The sequence below is a fragment of the Mercenaria mercenaria genome, chromosome 15 (assembly GCF_021730395.1).
Source record: "Mercenaria mercenaria strain notata chromosome 15, MADL_Memer_1, whole genome shotgun sequence".
Lineage (NCBI taxonomy): Eukaryota > Metazoa > Mollusca > Bivalvia > Venerida > Veneridae > Mercenaria > Mercenaria mercenaria.
In genome coordinates, this window is record NC_069375.1 from 5,582,963 (window position 1) to 5,607,461 (window position 24,499).

The following is a 24,499-nucleotide window of genomic DNA, read 5'->3' on the forward strand; positions in this document are numbered from 1 at the left end:
TGTCGCAATTAGAAACAATATCAAGTCTAGGAAAAACATGAATATTACATTACCACTAATCATCAGAAAGCATTAAGCTTTCATTTTCAATGATCATTAGAAACGAAGAAATTATCGGAGAAAATTTTATGTGAAAACAGTTTAGCGTGACCATTTGAACAAGCGGAAATATTGTTCAGTTAGTCAGTTTCGGCACTAGTTTATTCACTGTGAACAGGACTCCATGTCGAATCAGTCAAGAAAGTTATTCACAAACGGACTTATTGTTCAATTTAATAGTTTATTTCTAGAAATCATTTCTTCTGAAATTGAAAATACTGAAATTGTTTTATTTGATTAAACGCCTATTTTTACGCAAAACATATTCAATGGCGTTTTACAAATACATAAAAATACGACAAAAATTAAGATATTTAATGACATATAACATAAATGAGCATAAATACCATTGTGAATAAACTATTTAGTAAGCATTAAAAAAAAGATCAGACATCAGATAAGATTAATAAAATATTAGAATATTAAGATACAGTAAGACAGCTGTTTGTTATTAAGTAAGAATAAGTGGGTTATTCTTCGCTTGATTAGCATTGTTTGTACGAGTAATCAGACACTGTTTACATAGAAAAGTGTTTTAAATTGAGTTCAAATATATATAATTATGATTCAACTTGATATTTTGCTGTTCCCTGAAAATTTAGCTACCTCCCCACAAGTGAAGTTTGGCATGATTATATTCACAAATCTTTTCTTTTCAGATTAAGCATGCCATCTAGTAAGAGAAACTTTATACACAACTTTTCGTATGTCGAAATTCTTGTTTAAATTTCCTTGTATAACAGGTATTTCTTCAGTAACTAGTCGTTATTTTGTAGAGAACTTCAATAATTTTTCATTATATTTCTCCAGATATAATTTCTCCAGGTATAATCTTTTGTCACGCAATTATGCTTTTTGCATGTTTAAAACCTGTCGTGTAACGCACTGCCATCATTATAAGACTGGTTTTCACATGCATGAACACGAACACTAGGAAAAAATAGCTTATAATTTCTTCTGATTCCAAATAAGCATATTTTTGCCAAGATTTCTATCTTAAAAAGTTGGTACTAAAACTCTGAAAATTAACTTTCGTTGAATCGAAACCATAATCAGTTGGTTTAAACATATTTTATTTTTGAATTATTTTCACATGAATACAATTTATAAGATTAAGGTTGCCCTCTCCCTATTACAACAATGTGCATACATAGTTCATGGCAATATAAAACTTCAATTGAATCGGAAACTATAACAAGCTTTTACTAATATTTATATAGTTATATAGTGGCTATCTATACAGATTTCCGTAGTTGGAAATATAAGAAGAAGAAAAAACAGAAATTATAACAAAACTAGCGGCAATCACATGCTTACTGCTACTATCACTTAATACAGTTAAAGGGTTTTAAGGTTTTCCTACTGGTGTGGGTGCGTTTGTAAGCTTGTGAGTCTATAACGGTGCCCTACTGTTTTCTTATGTGTTGCTTGTTCGTTTTTCTTATGTTATTCAGTTGATCGTCGTTGTGTGTTTATCTTTGGTACATGAGTGTCTGCGCTATTGTGGTTTACGTTGTAAAGCGACTGTTTGTTTTAAAGAACATGGCATTCCCTTGTATATTCGTTCTTGTTCAACTTAACCCTTCCTCCCCCATCCCCGACCCCATTTCGCCCCTTACCAATTCTTTCCCCTTTATCAATATTTAGCTTTTATTAATATGTACTTGTTGGATGTTTGAAGCAACCCGTCTAAAATATTTTTCAATTACAGCTTCTTTTTGTTGTGGGCCTACTATGTAAATGCGTGGCTCTGGGGCTGTGTTTTTGGTGCTCTGTGCTTCCGAGAGATCTACCCTTACCTATTATCTTTTGATATGCTATTTTTCACGTGAGCTATTTCTGATATGTGTACTTCTTGTAGATCAAAATCTTTTGGATCTGAACAGCAGTAAAGATTTCTACTTTGGTTTCACCTGGTAGGGCAGGATTACCTTGTAAAATAACATTTAATGTTGGAGTGCAAAACTGGGATATGATATTTAACAATTGTATTCTTAAGTAAGAATACCTCGGGCATACGAAAATAGTGATAAGGAGTTTCGACATCCCCGCAGTCACAATTTGGAGACTCAATAATGTTTTTGGCATAGAGCCCTGGAGATAGAGAGCTGCCTTGGGTACGAAGCCTTGTATGAAGTATTTGAGTTTTTCTTACTCCTTTACGAAAGTACTTTGGAACAGTAGGAATTATTATTTAAAACGCTAAAGAACAAGCATTACATATTTCATTTCATTGAAGTCCATTATGCCTGATGGAAGTGCATTGAAGTCCATTATGCCTGATGGAAGGAAAGAATTGTAATAAAATGCAGTATGTGTGAATATAGTCTGAATTTTATCTGCATTTCTAAGGTGGTACCTGTGGTCCTTTCCTACGTTAGATGGAACAAGGTCTGAAAGATAGGATGGTGTGAGGTTATTTTTCATTTTATAAAACAGTGCTAACTTATGTTTTTTCCTTCTGTTAGCAAGGGTTTGCAATCAACTTCAGATAAGAGTTTGTCAATAGAAACGAGTTTGGTTGTTCCAGTTTCTATTCTTGCTGCTTCATGTTGATTTTATTCAAGTTCTTGTTTTTCATTTTGATTGCAATTGTCAAAAAGAACGTCGCCATATTCAAGAATAGGTCTAATAAATGATTTGTAAATTACCCCAAGAGAATTTCTGTCTAATTGAAATTTTAACTTTTTTTATCACATTTATTCGCAGCCAGGCTTTCTTTGTTATGTAGTCAATTTGTGTAGTCCATCTAAGATCATTAGAAAGAAACATACCTAAGTGTTTGGAAGGTTTAAACACAGAATCTTCTTTCGGAAACCTCTCTTCGCCTTCTGAACATCAGAATATCATGCGAAAAATGAGCTATTGGCTCAATACCTGTATTTGATCCGCCTTATCCGTTACAGAAGTGAATTTCGGCTTCATTCTGCAAGATATATATATAAACTTCGTATTATTCCAGAGGTCTCAGAGGGTGGTAGTTGGTCGTTTGAATTTATAACAATCCATTAAAAATAAACTCAAATTGATTTTTGTTTAAATTTTGGTAAATGTACGATGGAAAATATACGGAAGAGCATTAGTGTCAGGTGCGATTTCGAATTACTTACTCGAAATTTCGAGTTAAGTTAAGTAACTCGAAATATCGAGTTAATATCACGAAATTTCGACTGCGTATCTTGCCTTTTATCCGCCAAATTTGAATGTCTGTCCGTCGATCAAAGGCCAACAATTTAATGGAGGATTCTTGACTCTTCTAAGTGGAATCATCCATCTCGCATCCATATATTGCACCCAACATGTAGTGACTTGAACATATACTACCATACATCAATGTATGACCTACCCGATAGCCTCTAGAGCTACTCCAGATTTCAAACTGTATCCAGGATATATACCTTCATTTACATGTATAGTATGTTCAGATGGTAGGGGCTCGAACTAGGTCGAAAACCTTCCAGATATGGTAAAATTAGTGAAATATTCAAAGTTTGAATACTTCCCGGTCACCTTCTATGACCTCTCTTCAAAATCTAGATCTATCCAGGTATCCAATCTTGGTCAGACACGTTCATGTAGGGTATGTCTATATTTCCTTGCCATATGGGTTCAAACTAGGTCGAAAACCTTCCAGACTTAAACATTGTTTAAATCATTATTGATAATATTTATTTTTATCATAGGACCCTGTAAGGCTACCCGATGGATACACCAGGTACCTAATCTTGGCCAGGACCTATACATCAACGTAAACTATTGTAGTTACTAACTTGAAATTTCGAGAAAAGTAACTCGAAATTTCGACATAGTAACTCGAAATTTCGAGATATTAACTCGAAATTTCGACTTAGTTACTCGTAACTCGAAATTTCGAGTTAATAAATAACATAAACCTGGCACTTATGCTCTTCCGTAAAAATACCCAAACAAAATTGTTGAAAATTTAAAACACTTTCCGATTCCATACAGTAAAGTATAACGTCAATGGTATGGTTTCAAATTTAATGAGTAATCAAGGAAAACCTATGTTACGGAAAAGGTAGATCACACAGTAGACCAAAAATACACCTGAAACGGGGTTACTGACCTGTCGATTTTAAATAGTAATCTATGACGTTATTACTAGGTTTTAAATGATGAGAATTGAACAGTGTGTGGTGGTGTTACAGTGTATAGTGTGAATCAGAATAATTGTATTTTGATGTAATAATAAAGTGATACATAAAAAGATTCGTACTTGTACAAATATGTACGTGCATACATATATGCATCTGCACGCATGTGTTTACCAACACTTGTAATTTAAAATGCATTTATGAATTTAAAAGTGCATAGGCCAAATATATACGTCTACGTGTACACGTAAATACAAGTGCACGTATTTACATATTTATGTGTACACGTACAAAAATATGTACATTACACTTATAAATTTACGCATGCACGCATACTTTTATACGTGCAAGTATATTTTGAGTTGTGCGCGCACAGAAAGTAGACTACAATAGAGGACTCAATTATAATTCTTGCCGTCATCATTAGTGATTTTTTGTTGTTGAAATTAGAGGAATAATCTGAGATATTTGATACCACTACACGGGTATAATTAATTTCAGAGCGGCCAATTACGGCTCGAAAACAAACGTGTTGATTAAGACACGGATTGTCTTACACGACAGCAGTTTTTTCTCTCTAATGATACGGTCTTGCTATATAAAACAAATGTTTCCTGACTAATATTCAGCAGTTGGTCGTTAAAACAGAACTTCCCAATAGCGCTTCATTGAACCTGTTTACTAGTTCATTTTGTGTAATTATTTTGAAAAAGTTCATATTAGTATAAACGTAATAAATAGTTCTGTTGTATAAAACGTTGTAGGAATAAAGCCGTGGTTTGAGTCCGATTAAGTTTTCAGCTCTCTCTCTCTCTCTCTCTCTCTCTCTCTCTCTCTCTCTCACCGTGTAACAGATGATTTCATTCTGAAAGAAGGGCGAGTGCCTGGACACTTTCATACTAAGATATGAAATATTCTTAAGCTCAAAGAAAAAGCTTTGCAGTGCCCTGACATCATATCTTTGATTTTACTGGTTTGGGAAAAGTGTATTGACAAAATCGTAGTAATCGCTTGCAGTTGTATTAGGTAGATTTGTAGGACAGGGGATAGGGACATGACATGCTGGGTGATCAATACATGAATTAAAGGATCACCTTTATTATACGTTTTCGTGTTAGCTATATATTTAATAAAACACCTGTCTAATGTCACTCTAATACCCATTACAATGTTGAATTATTGTCTGTTGGATAATTTTTGCAAACAATACTTTAGTAAATTGATGTACATATTTATATAAATAATAAAAACAAACAAACACAGCCGAAAATTTAGCACTAAGATGTGTCAAGTAGCTTGCTGTAAACGGAGGAGTTGAAGCTTTAACAACGTATCCTATGTTGGACCGATTTTATTTTCAATCAACCGTTCGATTGAAAGCTTTTTGCTTAACCACATATCATTTCAAATATATATATTTATGACAAGACTGTGTAGTTGCATGAAAAAATACGAGACACAGCCTATACATATTAAGACATGTCAAATTCGAACTTTCGCCTTTATTTGGTTTATCTTTGCCACACATGAGTTGGAATCAAAACTTGCAGTAGGATGCTTAAATGACAATAATACAGATAATCATATAGGGAAAAGACTTTTTATCTTAAACATTGTTATTTAATATTAGAGAGGAAATCTTCGCGGGCGAAGGGTTTAATGTCAACAGTTAAATTGCTATATTTTAACAAAAACAATTTAACAGCACCAAACTAATTACATTCTCACCGCTCTACTTCTTAAAATAATGAAAATCTCTATTCCGAGACCAGTTTCGAAAGGGCAATTGCTCGGAAATTACTATCCAGAAGAAAGGACAGTACTTTCCCTGCATCATTATGCTTTCCCGTCAGGTAGATAGACAGTGCCTAATTTCATATTCATAATGTCAAGGTAGACTAGATATATATTACAGTCATTGTGTGAAGAAATGTTACCGTAGTGTAGTCAAAAGAACTGCCATGGATAAATAGATACTAATGTTTTCCCTTTTCAGCACAACTGCACGTAAACGCGAAATGTACTTTTCGCCGAGAAGACACAGTTCATGGCTTTCTGTGCACCTGTACTTATTTGCAGCCTGTGTTTTTAACGCTAGAAGTAACTGGCATTTCATTGCATGGTGGCCAGCCCATTCTAAGATTTTGTTTAGCGCAAATGTATATGTGTAGATGTCTTAATATTTAAGCTATACGACTGGATAAAAACGTAGAATTTTTAAAAATCTGTTTTTAAATATAAAGAACATAATATAACCACTGTTTGTTTCAAGTTACATCAAATATAAGGTTTATACCAAGTGCAACAGAAAGCTTCGTCGGTAATCTCATTCTCGTGTGTCGGATGTTTTCTTCTTGACTTTGATATTTTAAACATATCTCTGAATTTCTATGCATCGGTGCCGTCTGGTCAATATCCATGTTGTTCCATTTCAAAGCCTATTGCAATTAGAGAAACTGTTAGCGAACAGCATGGATCCTGACCAGACTGCGCGGGTGCGCAGACTGGTCTAGATCCATGCTGGTCGAAAAGCCACTATGTTGGTTTTCTCTTGGCGCGGCTCATATTTTCATTGATTGTTTCAGGAAAATTTACTTGTATTTGAGCAATCATCTACTTGCAGAAGCGGAATATGAACGCTTCCTCAAATTTTGAAAGAGGTGTTCTTAGCAGAGTGTAAATTGAAGCGCTACATGTAATGGTCTCCTCTCGGACCAGCAGCTAAGGTCACTTTGTTGCTTTCCGGAATTCCCTATGATGGTGACTCGAGAAGCCCGTTCGGACTTTATAAAAGACCCGGGATTGGTGAGCACACGGATGAGAACACGAGTAGAGCAACCGGCTCAGAGCTGTATTATTGTGTTATATAACTTAAAGGTAGATCGTGTCGTGACACTTCACACAAACATTTTATTCAAATGGTTAAGCTACAGTTTGCATGTATTCTAGAACTTAAAAGAACAAGCTTATGACATTTTTGACTCAATAGAATGTAGTTTTAATATCGAAATCAACAAAATATATGTAATCTATTATCAAATAAAACGGGATTATCACCTACTTGTATTGTAGTCCAGGAATTATGTAATTATATATATATTATAGGCAAAATATTTAATTTCCATTGTGTGTTTATGTCGATTTCGCTTAATATATTTGTTGTCAAATGGAAAATTTATTTCTTATTGAAATTCATACAATATCCGCACACCTTTAACATTGAAAAATTAATTATTCTTTCGACAGTATATTCTATTAAATAAGACTTGTAACCAATTTATTACATTTAATTGAAATTCCTGAATGCGGTCTGATATTGAAATGGTGAAATAAACTATGATCGTTGGTCGAGCAGCTAATTAAGTCCTATAAATATTTATTCTGTCATTATTGCTAAAATGTAAGACGGAAATTTCATTTGAAATAAATAGTCCAGAACTATTTTCATAATAGAATTGATAAATTATTTACAGCTTTAATTTACTGCTAATGAAAATTTCCATTTATAAATGTATACGGAAGCGCCAAAGTTAAACCTATAGCATCCATTTATATCTGTTCATCCGAGCTAAAAGTAAAGTTGAAAGCTTAATTCTGGTTTTAAACGTATTTACGTTTGATCTAGAAGACAATTACGACTTGATACATTGTTTATAATTAAAGAGAAAAAAACACCAAAAATAAACAAACAAACAAGAATGCTTCTTGAGACTCCTGTACAGCCTAGCAACAAACAAGGCAACTGAGTAATGCGAAAGATTGCAGTGTTGATTCGTAAGTTTTATGTCTGAAATTAAATATTTTGTTCCTTATCATCGTTATTTTAGATATAGATCAAACACGAATCTTTGCATCACCACTGCAGTTGTGCGGCGCCATATGGCTTTTCATTATACCATGGCTACACCGGTTTAACTTATTCAATAGACATTTAATTAACTGTTCATTTAATCGTATTCCTATCATGTTTAATCATAATTAGAGCATATTCTAACTTGAATGATCCGGCATAATGTGTACACAAAAACACGACCGTAAATTATATATAAAGTCCATTAAGCTATCGCCTAAGTCAATCTTAAACCAGCTGTTAATTCACAGTGTTTAGTAAATTAGTTTGCTTGATAATATCGATGTTTGTATGAGATAGGGCCCATTTAATCATGTTTTATACCTCGCGCCAGGTGTCCCCAAAAAATGTGGGCTCAAATCCGCCCTTTTTCAAATAAGATAGAATATTTGTTTTCATTAACACAGTCCGACAGAAGCACTGTAATGCCCGCATTTATGATTTATTTGCCTTCGCGTTGTAAACATAATTAAATTACTTTCCAAGTTAATTTTCTGATACACAAATTCATAAAAGCTAGCTTGCTGATATGCAAAGCAATTCGATTAAACCAGCTGTGAATTTGATTAAAATATGATAAATGTCATTAGATCCACATAGCATAATGGTATAACCCGGAGATGTCCGATTTCTAGTTTTCCATTGGATAGATATTGGGAATTCCGTTCAGACGTGGATGTTTCTATTACAGAGTAGGGGAGTTTTGAAAAGTTTCACATATTGGAATATGTTTGCAGACTCACATTTGGTAAGCAGACGCCAGAGTGACAAGCAGTGCGGGTTTTTTTTTTTTGTTTTATAAAATTTCAGGTGCATCGCGATAACTTCATTCTTTTTGCTGTGTTTATTGCATTCAGTGACAAAATGTGAATGTTATTAACAGTATCATATATCAAGTTTTATTACCAGTCGTTAATCATTCTCAAAACGCTTGGCGTTCTTTATTGACAAATACTAAACATTAACTCAAAACAAATACGAGGAAATTATATTATACACAAGAAACCGGATTTTGTACATGAAGTTTTTATAAAAAGTTGACCTTTTTGTTAGCAGACGACAGGATTTATTATCTCAGTGTGTTTACCAGCCTATGGACCCAGCTCTTGCAGGGCTGGCAGCAATGACTAGTGGTAAGTACTTCAGTTTAATTTGATTATATAGTATACATCCTTTTGCTTTTAATTTGGTTATATAGTATACACTATTTTCTTCTTAATTTGATTATACAGTATACATGTATTTTTCCTTTTATCTACTTAACTTTTAGTGTTCATACCGCAAAACCTACTAAACAGAAGAGAAGAAGGCCACGTGCTTTAATGGATATACATCAAATGCACGTGTGTTACTGTAAACTGAACAAACGGTGCACGTGCAGCCATAACTAAGCTAAATTAATACTGTTCATCAAGTATAATTTGAGAGGACCTTAAATTGAAACGACCTATACAACAAATTAATGCACTGTTTAACTGACATATTCAATTGAAATTTAAGGTCTTAAATCCATAACGTTAACTGACTTTTCGTTTGTTGTAAAGTACAAAGTGAGTAACAGACATTACTATATCACCTTTAACTATCGTATTAGTGTATTGGCTAACCTTTAAGTTCTTTTTTGACAACTACTGTACGCCAGAGAATACTGGACGTAAGAACACTACATACGTGTGTAAGTAACGTTCACGTATATCAGTCCACGTCATTTGTTACGCTGTAGTGACTTTTTCTTATTTTCCACGTAAGTTGCCTCCTGGCACCTCAGCTTAGCCAAATATTACACTGTTTTTCCAGTAAAGTGTCTGTGTCCATATTTATTAACGTCTTAAAATACAGTTGCCGTTATATTACGTTTAGTATTACATCTTCGCTAGATTTTATCAACATAGACAGATTAACAGAAATGATATTAAAGAAACTTTATCATTTCTATACCTATAATACTGCAGGGATCACATACCCAGGCTAATAAGAATCCAAGCTACATGCTTCATATATGCAGATTGTCACTTGAAAATGTCGTAGAAGATACTATTGACGGTTTGCTATATTAGGGTGAAAGAACGCAATCCTCGTCATGTTTGTTTCTTTATAATGGGTCTTCAACTTAAGTTATTAAGTTATGTATATAATTTCGTGGTTGTTCTTGTATATTGGGTCTTACTCTACCAATTGAGTTATAGATTTAACTTTTTTTCTTCTTGTAATTGGTCTACAACTTAGGTTATGTGTTTAAATTCGATCTTGTTTTATAATGGGTCTACAACTCAGGTTATGTATTTAACTTCAAGGTTGTTTTTAATGGGTCTACAACTAAGGTGATGTTTTAACTTCAAGGTTGTTTCTTTATAAATGATCTTCAACTTAGTTTATGTATTTAACTTCGAGATAGTTTCTTTATAATTTGTGTACACCTTCATGACCTTGGGTTATATGTTAAACTTCGAGGTTGTTTTAATGGGTCTACAACTCAGGTTATGTATTTAACTTCGAGTTTTTTTTAATGGGTCTACAACTAAGGTTATGTATTCAACTTCGAGGTTTTTTAATGGGTCTACAACTAGGGTTATGTATTTAACTTCGAGGTTTTTTTAATGGGTCTACAACTAAGGTTATGTATTCAACTTCGAGGTTGTTTTAATGGGTCTACAACTCAGGTTATGTATTTAACTTCGAGTTTTTTTAATGGGTCTACAACTAAGGTTATGCATTTAACTTCAAGGGTTTTTTTAATGGGTCTACAACTTAGGTTATGTATTTAACGTTGAGTTTATTTCTTTATAATTGGTCTGCAACATAGAATATGTATTTTAACAGTATGGTTGTTTCTTGTAATTGTACTGCAATTTGGGTTATGTATTTGACTTCGTATAGTAAACCTTCATATGTTCAAGCTTTTCGTATTTGAAATTGGATATGAAATTCGATGAATAAATAACTGATAAAAATCTCGGTATAAATACAGGAAATTATGTTTTCTAATATTATTCATTGATCAGTAAAGTTTTGATTATTTAAATATCAAATATGCCACATTTCTAGTTCTATGTATGTTTAAACTGTTCGATGCTACAGAGTATCTTCTTTTATAGTGGAAATATATTCTATGTTTAAAGGTCCATTACTAAGAGAAAGTGAGTTGGCAATGTTTTTCATAGGCAGTGCATAGACTTCTGCAAGACACTAAATAATGAAGATTGACGAGTCAAAATTTACAGAAGGTCTTTGGATCTCAAAGAAGTGTGTGTGTATTATGTTGAAATTTCAATGAATCGACAGAATGACCCCCCAGGTCTTTTTAACTTTCTTCATACTTCATTTTCGCATTTAATGTTATTTTCGTAAAGTTCATAGAAAAATAATTGTACATATACTGCTATATATTTTAAATTTCTACATACCAACTTTCATTTTCCAATAAAATGAAATAGTTTCTGTGCTTTTTAAAAGAAATTAAAATGTTCACTTTCCTTAGTATTGGACCTTTAAGCTAATATAGAAATGTACTCTTTGATATAGAAATTGTAATCAGATAATCATAATTATGATTGTTGAAGAATAATCAGTCCATGTGTTGCTTTTTGTATTAATTTTTTTGTATATGATTCTGTGTGGGCTAATTTTGTTCGACACGTTTTTGTCTTGCACGTATGCAACGTAGTTGAAACTGTGTCAAGTTTCTTGAAAGAAGGTGATACCATGTAGGTTTATGCCCACTCCATCTTAACTGAGATTTGTTTCACTGATTTTCGCGGCAGTCTTTTTTGCGTTATAAAGAATTCGTCACTTATGGTGTTTCTGTTTTTTTTTATTTACAAGTCTCACTCTTCGCGATAATAAGCGTCAATAAAGTCATTTTGAATGGAACAGAACTGTCCAACGATAGGAGCGGCAATACCCACTTTATGATACAGAAACATTTTATTTTCAAAACAGGTTACAAAACGTTTCATTGTACACTGAAATTTTAACTCCAGTATTGTAAGTTCGATTCTGTGCTAACAGTACTGGTGAAAAGAGCCAGATACAACTATTGTATTGGAACTTATAATACTCCTGGAAATCTAACGACTTGGTGATGGGCAGGTGACAAACACGATACCTAGTGCATCAACGACGCAGTAAGCAACAGTTCTGCAGCCCGTCATAAAGCTAGGATACGTTTAGGAAGATACAACTTCCTGTATAGCGGACTCTCTGCAAACGGTTAGATAAGACAAAATGTTTTAAAAAGGGGAATTCTAACATTTGCGCTTTTTACATAAACGATGGTTCAATGTCGGTACTGGCATGTACTAATTAACAAATGATTGGTTATATGCGACCCTCGAGATGCATTTTAGATATTAATGATACAATAAAATTTACCCAAAGCAGTGTTGTCCATTACGGAGTTTAAACTCCCCTGATGAAAATAGACCTTTAATTGACTGAAAACTTTATTCTAGTTCAACGATTGTTCCATTATGAATCATACAATTGATCGAGCCGACTAGTTGACTAAAATGCATGCATTAGCGCAAATTGAAGTAATGGAATTAAAGTAAAAGCGATATCACGATGTGGTGACAAAGTAAGAGCGATGCATTATAGGTATTACTGCGAAAATGCTTTTTGTGCAATTATCACAAAGTGCTCTTTTTCTGGAAACAATGCTTTCATATATTGAAACGTTTTTGTGGAAAATGAGCACAAATGTGATTGCTTCTAAATCGTTATATAGTTGATTGTCTACCTAGTGAACAGGACTAATGGATAAGCTGTCTGTAGGTACAGTCTATTGGTTATACTTATATATAAAGTAGGGACATTCTTTTTTATTGTAGAATTGTGTGCAGTGATTACAAAAATATCATTATTATTTTTGCATATAATTGCTGAATTTTCTGGTTATGTGAATGGTAGTTTATATAAATTAGATAGAATTTAAATGAATATAAGTTCTTCGCACTACACAGTTAACCATGTCTAGGGGTAACTTCACAACCGGTAATGTACATTAGGTTTGAAAACTGATCTGGACCATTATGTGATCAGTTCTGTACATTAGCTAAATTGATATATTTAATAGGAGCGTGTGTATTTAATATGGATGTTGAAAAAAAGAAGACATTTCGTTCACACTCTTGCATCTTTTGTATCAAATTTACTTCACAACATGCTATAAAGAACATGTTTAATTTTGGTGACATAAATTACAAGTTTAATTACGTCAAACTAGCAGCTTCCAAACTGTGTCCCAATATTCGATGATTAATGCCACCAGTGAATGAAATTCGTTTGTCTTCATCATTAATTGCCACAATAAGCGCTTAATTGAGATGGATGTTAGCGATTAACACCATCTGTTTCATACAGAAGATTGAAAATTTTGTCAGGGGATTTTGAGTTCTCTGATGATTATTTTCTAGTATCGATATCTGTCAAAACAGTCGTTTATACAGAATCATTTTGCAAATGCTTTCTTATCGGATGCGTATGTTTAGATCATGAACGCGAATTGAATTTCGCTTCTGCAGCAGAAACCTTCAAAACTTCTACACAAGTTGGGAAAACTGCATTAAATTTGAAACTGTTTCAGCTAGTGTTACATAGCGAAGAAGTTGTCGGGACGGTGAATGATTATTCTGTCTTCATTTGCGCGTCATAATAGTGTTATGTGACATTAAAGAGTTTCCGGTTATTTACATTGTTTATGGACAAAATACCGAAGCGATCCGAATGGATTAATCCGTACCCGCACTAATGGGGTGGGCGGAAGTCTTTTAAGAAGATAATGGACTCGGGTTTCAACGGTCTTACATTAGCGACTTGTGAAACCCTTATTTGTTGACACTGAGCGTAAATTAAGTGTAGTGCAAATATAAACATTGGAGGAAGGAAATTATACCTTGAAAGAAAAGTTAACCCTACACGTTTTAAAAGGTATAATTGAATAGCGTCGTTGAAACGGAGGAGAAACAGTTTAATATGTTCTTTCTTTAAATCATAGTTTATAAAAAAGTAAACGTGTAATAGTTTGTAGTCGATTAACGGGTGTTGCGGCTCCTGTGATATTCTATAGGAAAGGTTCGATGACCATGGTGACCAACGGGAGCAGGATGTGATAATTGTATTCCTCGAATCTGTATATTTTCACGCCGAGTTGTGAGAATCAGTTAGCAACAGTTTCTGCTGGTTTTCTTTTACATCAATACAAGAAGTACGGACTATTTGTATTTTAGACATCTTAATATACATTTATTGAGAAACATTTCAACAATTTGAGAAGTAAATTGTGAATCCTTTATGTTTAAGTGTAACCTAACACAACAAATATTTACAGATTTCTTGCATTTCAAAGAAGCATCGCCTCCGTGATCTAGATCATTTTAATAAACGCGCTTCTTATTTTTCAGGATCTCGTGAGGTAACCAGTCACACAACAAGTGGAAGTATGCATTCAGGTGGCCAACCAGTCAATCAGAATGGTCATGTCGCTCCTCACAGTGTAAAGTCGTGTGCCGGATGTGGGGGTCGGATCAACGACAGATTTTTATTGCACGCGGTGGACCGGTATTGGCATACCGGATGTCTGAAGTGTTCGTGTTGTCAGGCACCGCTGGCAGACTTCAATTCTTGCTTTACAAAGGCTGGTATGATACTGTGTCGGAATGATTATCTCAGGTGAGACGGTTTATTGTGTTTCTTTATTTGATACGCTTGCAGACTCCTGCCATTTTAGTTTTGTACTATCGTCATCGCGAAAACAACCCAACTTCATACTGCTCTTTCTGATTCTAAAACTGCAGGGTTACATAGTGAAAGAACGACACTTACGCACACGCCTTACGCACGGCGGCAGTGTTCTAACAACACGAAATCAGAAAATGTTGAGACTGTGTATGTGTTTAGGTTTATTACAATCAAACTAAAACAAATGCAATTTTTATGTTAAGTTAAAGTCTTAACCCCCTCCCCCCACTAAAATAAACTGCACACGGAAACCGCCTAACACAGTGTTTATGTATAGGTAATATCGTGCGAAGTGGTTTTCTTTTCAGTTAGTCAGATTCTTTCGTCTAAACACTATTACTGCTATAATGGAAATACTAATTTAATACAAACATAATTAGTGTAGTCCAATCTATACGGTACGGTTCTCAATGTCAGTTTATGTGTACATTTGATATTCCATTCTAATTACCCCATTCGTCTACATAAAAATGTAATTAACGGGGAGTTGCGAGGGGGAATAAGAACATGTTGCTAATAAAAACATAAAGTAATTGGTTTTCAAATTACCGCGGAAAGTTTTAATTTTCACTATCTAAATATATATCCACTTAATATTGGGAAATTACTACAAAATCAACATCTGCAGGCGGTTTAGTTAGCCACTTTCACAAATGTCTTTTTTTCTGATTTTGGCTTTGATGTAACAAAGATAAAGAATGCATGCATTTCTCCCCATATGTTTTCAGTAGATTAAAGTCACTCCTAGATCTGAAAGATTTCAATACCACAACAAAGTAGATTTCATTTCTATTAAGAGTAAAGAAATATTGTTAACCCTAAAAATGATGGGAAATATTATGAATGGACAGAACATTTAAATCTTTATAAATATCAATGCCTTCTTTAGGAAAATATCATAAGGATATTACTTGCCTTAGGTAGATATTTTAGATATTTTATTACAGTTGTCAGATACACAGGTGATTTATTATAGTAATTATAACAACTAGAATGTGAGATATTTGTGTCCTTTAAAGTTATTGCAGCATTTTAAACATGTACCAAAATTTACATTTCTCATATAGAATTATATATGAAATAGACCGATGAGTAAATGTAAGCCTTAACAACATACACCTTAAACCAGATTGCATGTTTGGGACAACGGCTTCAATTGATGATCAAGTCTGAAGACTTTCTAATCAGCGCACAAATTACTAATCATGCTTGTTCGATATTAGACCCAATGTTGAATTAGTCCTTTAATTATTAATAAAGCAATAACCGTGTACACGCAATCCCAGTGTTGTATTAATTGCAGAACACAGGTCGCGTACCGTCGCTAATTAAAATATCTCTTTCTCGCTCATGAAATCGACAAAATTAATTACTTTGTGCTACGGGAAGATAAACCCCGCTGATAAATATGAGCATCTCTAGTAGAAGCCAGTATTAACATAGAATGTTTCAAAGTTTTTTTTGTACTATTTTTGAGTCCTTGGCGTATTTTGGGACAACCCTCATGTTAATTAACATCGCGGAATTTAAACAAAATAATGTGTGTTTTGAAAGTAAAAGGCATATAACATAAAGAGGCCTGCATGAATCAATTAACTTTTGTTCTAAAGCGAACATTTCTTAAATAGTTAAATTTTGTTAAAAACGATCAAATATCCATAGATTTCTTAGTATTGTTTTCAGTTAAGACAACATATTTAAATGCATTTTTCTCAAATCATCACGATTCTGGTCTAGCTTAATGAGAAAATGTTTAATTACTTATATCCATCTTTGTTTCTATGTATACAATACGGATTAGTCACGTATGTAACGGACGGATTAGGTTATATAGATGTTTGAACGACGAGTGCCGATTATCATACTCGTCCCAATGAAAGGGTTTCAGTTGGCGGCAACACTCTCGGGGCTTTCTTTTTTTAATATTTCAAACGAAATGCCAAAACATAATTTTTAAGCGGCTATCCATGCCACAGATACTTGTTATTTTGGATCAGCTACGACCCTTCCCAGGTAGAAGATAAGAGATCCGCGGGCATTTCTATGATTTTGAAATAGTGTGCTGTTTTTGATGAAATTGTTATTTGGGGAGCTGTTATGGTCTTGTTCAGTGGTCTTTGTTGCATTTGGCCAAATTATAGACCTGAGCAGAGTCGTAGCTGGTCCAAAACCACAAGTATCTGTGATCCATGCCGGAAATCTATGCCCCATCTTGTTGTATCTTCTATATGATATACAGAGAGGATATGACAATTGATAATAAGTGTATGTAAATGCTGCCCGCGATTATATTTCAAACTTTGTTTTTTACATACTTGAAGAAAATTGTCCGTTTATATATGTATAAAAACTGTGTGTGGCTTATAATATATTTTCCGCTAAGTTTGTTGAACTGCCATTTAAACAGATGTATCGCCGTTGAAATATGAGTTTAATATATCATAAATCTTATCTAAGTAATAAAAACAACTATAAAATCACGTAGCCGTAAATCAGTGTCTATTGACTATCATATTCTAAATTAACTGCGCTGACTTGGGTAATGCATTTAATTTAGTCACATCATATCATGTTTTAATAAAATATTTTATGTCTTTTTCATCTTCCTATCCCTTTTTCATTCATAACTCATTATAATGATATGATATTATTCGTTCTACATCTTCCTATGTCATCATTTATAGCAGCGACAGCAGACGCTCTGTCCGAAATGAATTGCCCACTTACCTTTCACGACAATGGTTCAGTGGTTGGGTAGATGTTTGTGTGTGTGTGTGTAGGGTGTAGGAGGGGGAGAGGGGGCTCACCCGGAACGCATCCCCTCTTAAATCTGGTGGGCATATACATTTAATAGTCTAGATTCGAGAGATCACTCATTCAGCAAATGAAATTTTCAACTCACTTCTTTTGAATTACATGCTGTCAGTAGCATTTATAACTGTTGTAAAGGATGCCTAAGATGACACTGAAATCAGAAACCTTCCATCTGAATCAAACTGCTTTCTTAATGTGCAGATTTAAAATATTTGAACATTTTGTATATTCCGAGAACCCCGCTAAAAATTCCACGCCTCATCTACACCAAAATCCCGGATCCACTCCTGCACGATACTTTCAAATTTTACCGAATTCACTTTGAGTAAACCCATTCATTTTCGACCTCAGTTTTATGTGAGAAAGACGTTGTAACGTTTTTGCACGTTATTCTGTGAAAAGAAACAATATTACTGTCATGGCAACTCCTTCCCAAAAGAACTACTTTTCCCGCCTTCCTTGTATACCGTTTTACCCAATCTGCCTAGCACCTCTTCTTTTCCCCTAAATATTTGTAAATATAAATTATGACGGTTTCTGTGTACACATGAGGCCGTGAGCGAACCAACACGGTAAATCATAAATTCTCATATCTCCAAGTGATATAGTATCTAAGTAGCTATCAGTCAAAGCTAGATAAGTCTACATTACATTTTTGTTATCCTGACTTGATATCTGAGATATCAAATATTTCATACCGGCCCTTCCCTATATCATAGTGTGAGAAACTGGAACAAGAGAGTTATAGAAATCCAGAGTCGTTCCACTGAGAACCGTGTGCTGCATGAAATTATACAGCCAGTTATCGTTTCTTTCAGTTACAGGGCATACATTTGATATTTTGAGACACCAGTTTCAAAGATTTCTATGGATCAATGTTCCATCTAAGTTTCCATACCCGTACGCTTCACTGAAACGTTATTATTGTGTAAATAAGCCTTCGTTAGAACACTCGCTTAGGCATGGTCTTACCTTTTTACGTCTCTCATTTCAAGCCCTTTTCATTTAAAACTTAACCATGTTATATAATTATGTTAAAGTTACGTCATGGAATGTATTTGAAAGTTAAAATTAAACAAAATGAAAAATTGTACACAAAATGTACTAGTTTATTCCGAGTCATACTTCAGATCTTCTGACCAGGCTGTTCAGACCGAAATATTCTTAAAAAAAATGACGTAACACAATAGAGAAGGGTAATGATGAGGATGATGATGATTGTTATCATTTTTATTATCATCTTTGTTCAATGTATGACAACTTTGTTCCCTAAATGGCTGACAGCTGTAAACCTCCAGTGTATATATTGTCTTTATGTGGTTAAAAGCCTGTTCCGACAGTAAGATGTGAGCTAATTACCCGTTCTCTCAGAGAACGAGCCGACGTATCATCAATCCATTATTGTTCCATGAAATCTAATTTTCACAAATAGAAGGCGTGAGTGATATATCATATCTGCTAATTGCGCCTTTCAAGTTACATAAACCATCCAATTTACAACAAGCTCATACAGAAACGGCTGCATTGTTTATTTCGGTTTTCTGCGCATTCTGTTAGTTTTTTGTGTGTTGCAGGCTGTTGGTAATTTGTTTTCTTGTGATTATGAGACGTTAGCCTGTCTCTTGTCTCTGTTAATTTTGGATAACAGTAAAACCATACATGGGCCTTCGCAATTCACCAAGTCCAGGGCCCTGCTGTCTTTGAACAAGTATTAATAACTTTTTTCCCTACGCGTGCAGTGATGTTCAGCTTTCATAATTAATTTAATTAATTTGAGAACAGATGTTATATTCAGGCATTTTTCAATATGTTAGCCAATACGTGAGAAAATTTCATAAAGACTGCAGATATCATATTTCTTTTGGTTCGAAGACATGAAGGTATATGCACGTGCACAACGCTGCACGACGTCTGTATGTTCTTCAGAAACTATGAAAAGTGAAATTTGAACCGAAATATCTGCAATATTTTTCGTCATCTTCTTAGACACACCTTCCATCCCGAATTTTTGGTATAATTTTATTAGGAGAAATCTAAATAACGACAAAATCGGGTAAGCGATAATTTGGTCATCGTGATGGGATTACAGTACAATACAAACGTCATGTAAGCCGATCATGTACAAATGAAAAAAGGGAAACAGAAGATAATTTTAAGTCATTGGCCGGCTTGTACGACTTGTCCATAACTGTTGAACGCGGATTGAGTGATTGCAGAACGTGTGTAAGGTTAAAACCAGACACCCGGACCTTTGCTTTTTTGGCAAATCGGTCAAAACAATCAAAAGCCATTAGCGAAAAAAAAAAATCAAAACGGAGGCAAAGATTTGCATGGCGCACTTTACCGTTCAGTAAAGCGTCCACTAGAAACTATCACAACAGAAAAGTTGAGACCCATTATCAGTATAACAGACAGTAGATCACATAGACAATTTAACATTGCTGCAGCTTTTGACATACCACGTTATTCTCTTCCATTTTCTCTAAAAGCTATTAGGCTTGATTATACATACCCACTCTCCAACCATACTCAACTAAATTACACGCACTAGAACGAATTCTAATAGTGAGCAAAGTGGTTTCGGGTTTTATGGGCGAGATATTGAATTGATAAGATAACCGCTATTCTGTTTTTCAATTTTGTTTAATGGGTTTTTGTTATTATATTCAGAGGAAGATGAAAATTGATGTGCCTTTATAAAAAGCAATAATTTCAATAAAGACAAGGGATCGAGTGATGAAGTCCTATTATTTGTAGAGATAAGAGGTGGAACCCGAACACTGTCTTAAAATGTTTTCTATAAAACCACAAATTGATGCCGCTCTGTCGTGCTTTTCGTATTTTCATTATCAAATAAGTGTCCCGTTTTGTAGACTTTGATTAAACCCAGCCGAAAATCAACAGAAATGCACTGACGGCTCCGAAATTGTGGTCATATGGACAGATCTATCATGGACTTAAACTAAAGATGAAAACGTTAGATTGGACCCAGCCAGATATCAATAACACAGTAATGGCTGTCAAATTATTTTCTCTAGCGAAGAAAGTGGTTGCCATTATTTCATTACGATAATGTTGTATGATTGAATATCATTATCAGGGAGATATGTTCAGGCGATAAACAGCTTTTATTTAGAGGACCTCATCAGAAAGTATTCCAGTTATGATGTCATTTCAAATCATTGCCTTAATCAATCAATTTTGTTATTCTAATTAGGGCTAAAAAGCATCGATTTTATCTTATAATTCGCCCACCACGAAAGACGAACAGCTTGGGACATTTAGTGGTATCTGTATATCTAATCGGACAATGGCTCGTTATTATTTAGTAATACACAAAATTGTCTTGTTACTTTGTGCCTGATGCATATTTCTTCAGAAATATTTTGAACATAGTGTACATGTTAAATACAAAAATGTTCAATTTGTCAGGTACAAAGTAGGAAGAGGGCAACCATTACCGTTATCTAGGTCTACCTTGCAGTACTTTTTTCATGTAAGGTTCCAGTGCCAGTTTTTGCACTTTTTATAAAACATTGTGACTCAGTTTTAGCTTTAACCATTTGTTGTAGAAATAATAGACATTTAAAAAGGTTACTCGTTTTGGAGCGATCCGCAAACAAATCACACAGAGCTGTCGCAGAAGCCTGTGGACTCATAAAAAAATGAATGTATGCTTTACGAAGTTAGTTCTGCAAAATGAAATGCATTTCAAAACTGCATGAAAATTAAGGTAGTCTCAGTCACTCAAAACATCAAATAAGCCAATGTAAACCTATTTACAGGTCTGTAACATACACCACTCTAAACAGTGGTCTACGCAGACTAGTGAATGCCGTGGACGCCGTTGTATCGTAACGTGAATGATAAATTAAACACTCTCACTCCAATCGTAAGAGGTCTTCCTCTTCGTAATTGAACAATTCTGTAAATTGTCAATTAACCAAATGCCAGAAAATAGCATCATACAATTTTAGACTTTTGGAATTCCGGAGACTTAAAAGCAAACGTCTATTTGAGTGTGATCAGGTTCGGAAGACCTCATTAACGATCCAACAAAGAGGTTTATAATGAGCGTCCTAATGATTCCGTGCAGTCCATCAATGAAATGGCGCTTAATATAACCATTAGTAGAAGAGTGAAAGAATTACCTAATGATGTTACCATTTTCTTCTCATTATCAAAACGTTTTCTTGCCGCTAACTAGCAGCGGTGTATTTACAGTACATAATCAGTATTTGGCTTGGTAATGAAGGATTGTAATTTGTAATTGCTTGGAGGGCACGAGATACTGTTTAAGACATTAGCACGAGTCCACGAATCAGGAATTTAACAATATATAGACATGTTTACATTGTGCTAATTTTATTTGCCCCCAGTCTGACGAGATTTTATAGCTTATAAGACGATTTCTGGAAAATCATTACTGGTGTCTTATGAGCAGGTGCGAGCCACGAATCACAGGAGTTGAGGGACCGACGCCACAACTTCCATTAAGATATGTTTATACTAGAATTTTTAAGTGACAATTTCTGTTTCAGCCAGATAAAGTAGAACAGTCTTAATATCTTAAAAGGTTTGTTTCAATAGTGAAACACGGACACCGGGGTATATATTCTAATTTCGTGCGCACATCCTTTGGTTTCAGATGGGCTGGGAATAGTGGAAGGGTGTCTGTCGCTTCTTTACTAAAGACGTACATCACCCTTTATGTTTTACTCCAGCATAAAAATTGGATGTAACCTCTGTCCATGTGTGTTTTCATGCGTTCATGAGTGTTCGGTCTATAATTTTATTGCCCTGTGTTGGATTTTGAAATCACTTGGCACAAAAATGACGTGTAGCATACAAAACCCAGTCCTCGGCCTTAAAGATGAATGCCGCCACACTAAGAGGTATGTCAAAGATTTAAGGTCAATGTTCCAGTCCACTTAATAACCTTTTTATGCAAGCCAGGTTATTTAAATAAATTGGCACAAACTTTCACATTAACATGATTATGTGTCTCATTCCGAGACCCATGCCCCTACTTTAAAGGTCAAGGTCACATTTAAAGGTAAAATTCATTTTACATATTATATCATGTCTAGTCTATACCTTTAGTATGAATAGATGGATATCCAAGTACATTGGCATAAACAGTAACTGGAGAATGTTTTACATGTAAGACCTACATCCGTAACTAAATGGTCAAGGTCACCCTTAAAAGTTATTACTTCATTTTTCTTGTCCAGTCTATAACTTTTGTACTTTTACATACATTGTGCTTAGTTAGTTATTTAAATAAATTGGCACAAACATTCACCATTAAAAGACGATGTGTTTCATCAAACTGAAAGGTCAAGGTCACATTTAAGGTCAAAGTTGTTATGGTATTTTTGTCAGCTAACTGGTTACTGTAATATGCATACAAACTTTCATCACTAAAGGGATGCAACATTTAATAATTTAATGATGAAATAAATATTTCCAATACTTGTTAGTATACTTTATACTTGTTCTAACATCACGTAGTGGGGATATACGTGCCCTGTGGACATGTTTCTAGTTATAGATGTGAAAGTCGCAAAGCAAGCTACAAAAATAATATGTTCGTATTAATAATGCAAAGCAGGAAAATGTGTCATTATATCGACACCTGAAGAGACATTATTATATTCTGCAGGTTTCATATTACACATGATATTTTCAGACTTATTACGCTAATGGCTTACACTGCGAGCGTAGTTTCAGGGAGTTCCCGAGCACAGCGGTGCGGTTCCAAAATACGAAATCATGTAAAAGAATTTAAAATAATATAAATTATAACACACATGTAAGATAAATGCAAAGTTTTCCTTGTATACCCATTTCTCTCTATTTGATATTTATACAAGTTCTGCGTTTGCAAAATCTTTTAACCTATGTTTTGATATTGTGGTTGTACTTTTAAACGAAACGTTACATAAATATCTTTTTCAGTTAAGTCGTAAAGAGATCTAATGCACTGATCACGTGCTAATTGCAAAATTTCAGCAGCAACAGGTAGTCCGCTTAGGTCTCAATTTTATCGGCTAGCTCTTTCTGTGTACAGTTTCCATAGACAGTTAAAGCATCCTTATGTTTTGAAAGTTTCAGCAATTTGATTAAAAAAACATATATGTGAATTGATATTTCTTACTTTTCAACGTTTTCAAAATTTCTAAATAGGTGTTAGTGCATTTTCTAAAAGTATGGAAGTAACATGAATTTATAGAATTTGTTTTTCTTGTTTTACAGAGAAGTTAAACATGGATTTCTCTACAGAAATCTTAAATTTTAGTGTGAAGTCTGTATTTTGAGGTAGATAGTTTATATAGAAACGTATCTAAGTAAAGGCTCCGAAAACAAATACCACACATTGTATGCATCTACATAAGCGAACTATTTTGTAAAATAACATTTTATTCTATCAGTAGGAGTAAATTCAGAACTGTCTGGAAAGATTTATTTTGTAATACCTATTTATGACTACTTTTTGACATTTAGCTAATGATAAACTTTTTGTTTGCTTTTCGATTGCCTATCAGGCTCGTGTTTTCCGCCTGTATCTTGCAGTCTTGTTTTCCCACACTGTATCGTATGGTCGTGTTCTCCCCGCACTTTGTAGTCTCGTTGTCTAAAATGTATCCTGTACTCTCTTTTTCTCCACTGTATCCTCAAGTCTTATTTCCCCCTCTAAATCCTAAAGACTCGTTTTCTCCACTGTATGATATAGTCTCGTTTTCCCCGTATTTATGCCTCGCTTCGATGTACATTGCTTTGCTCCTGTCGGTCGCCGATCGGCGTAGAGCAAACGGTTTTCGCCCAATAACTTGAGAACCACTTGACCCAGAACCTTCAAACTTGGAAGTGTAATTGGGCT

At 34.3% G+C, this 24,499-nt stretch overlaps 1 protein-coding gene across 1 annotated transcript in view; it reads left to right on the forward strand.

The window, feature by feature from the left end:
- The first annotated feature begins 8,706 nt into the window (after positions 1-8,706).
- The window catches only part of LOC123541366 (LIM domain transcription factor LMO4.1-like), a 32,953-nt gene continuing 17,160 nt past the window's right edge, over positions 8,707-24,499 (forward strand). The window contains exons 1-2 of the mRNA XM_045326844.2: positions 8,707-9,197; positions 14,466-14,733. Coding sequence (XP_045182779.1) covers positions 9,158-9,197; positions 14,466-14,733 — 308 coding nt within the window. The 5' untranslated portion in view covers positions 8,707-9,157. The remainder of the gene's footprint in view (positions 9,198-14,465; positions 14,734-24,499) is intronic.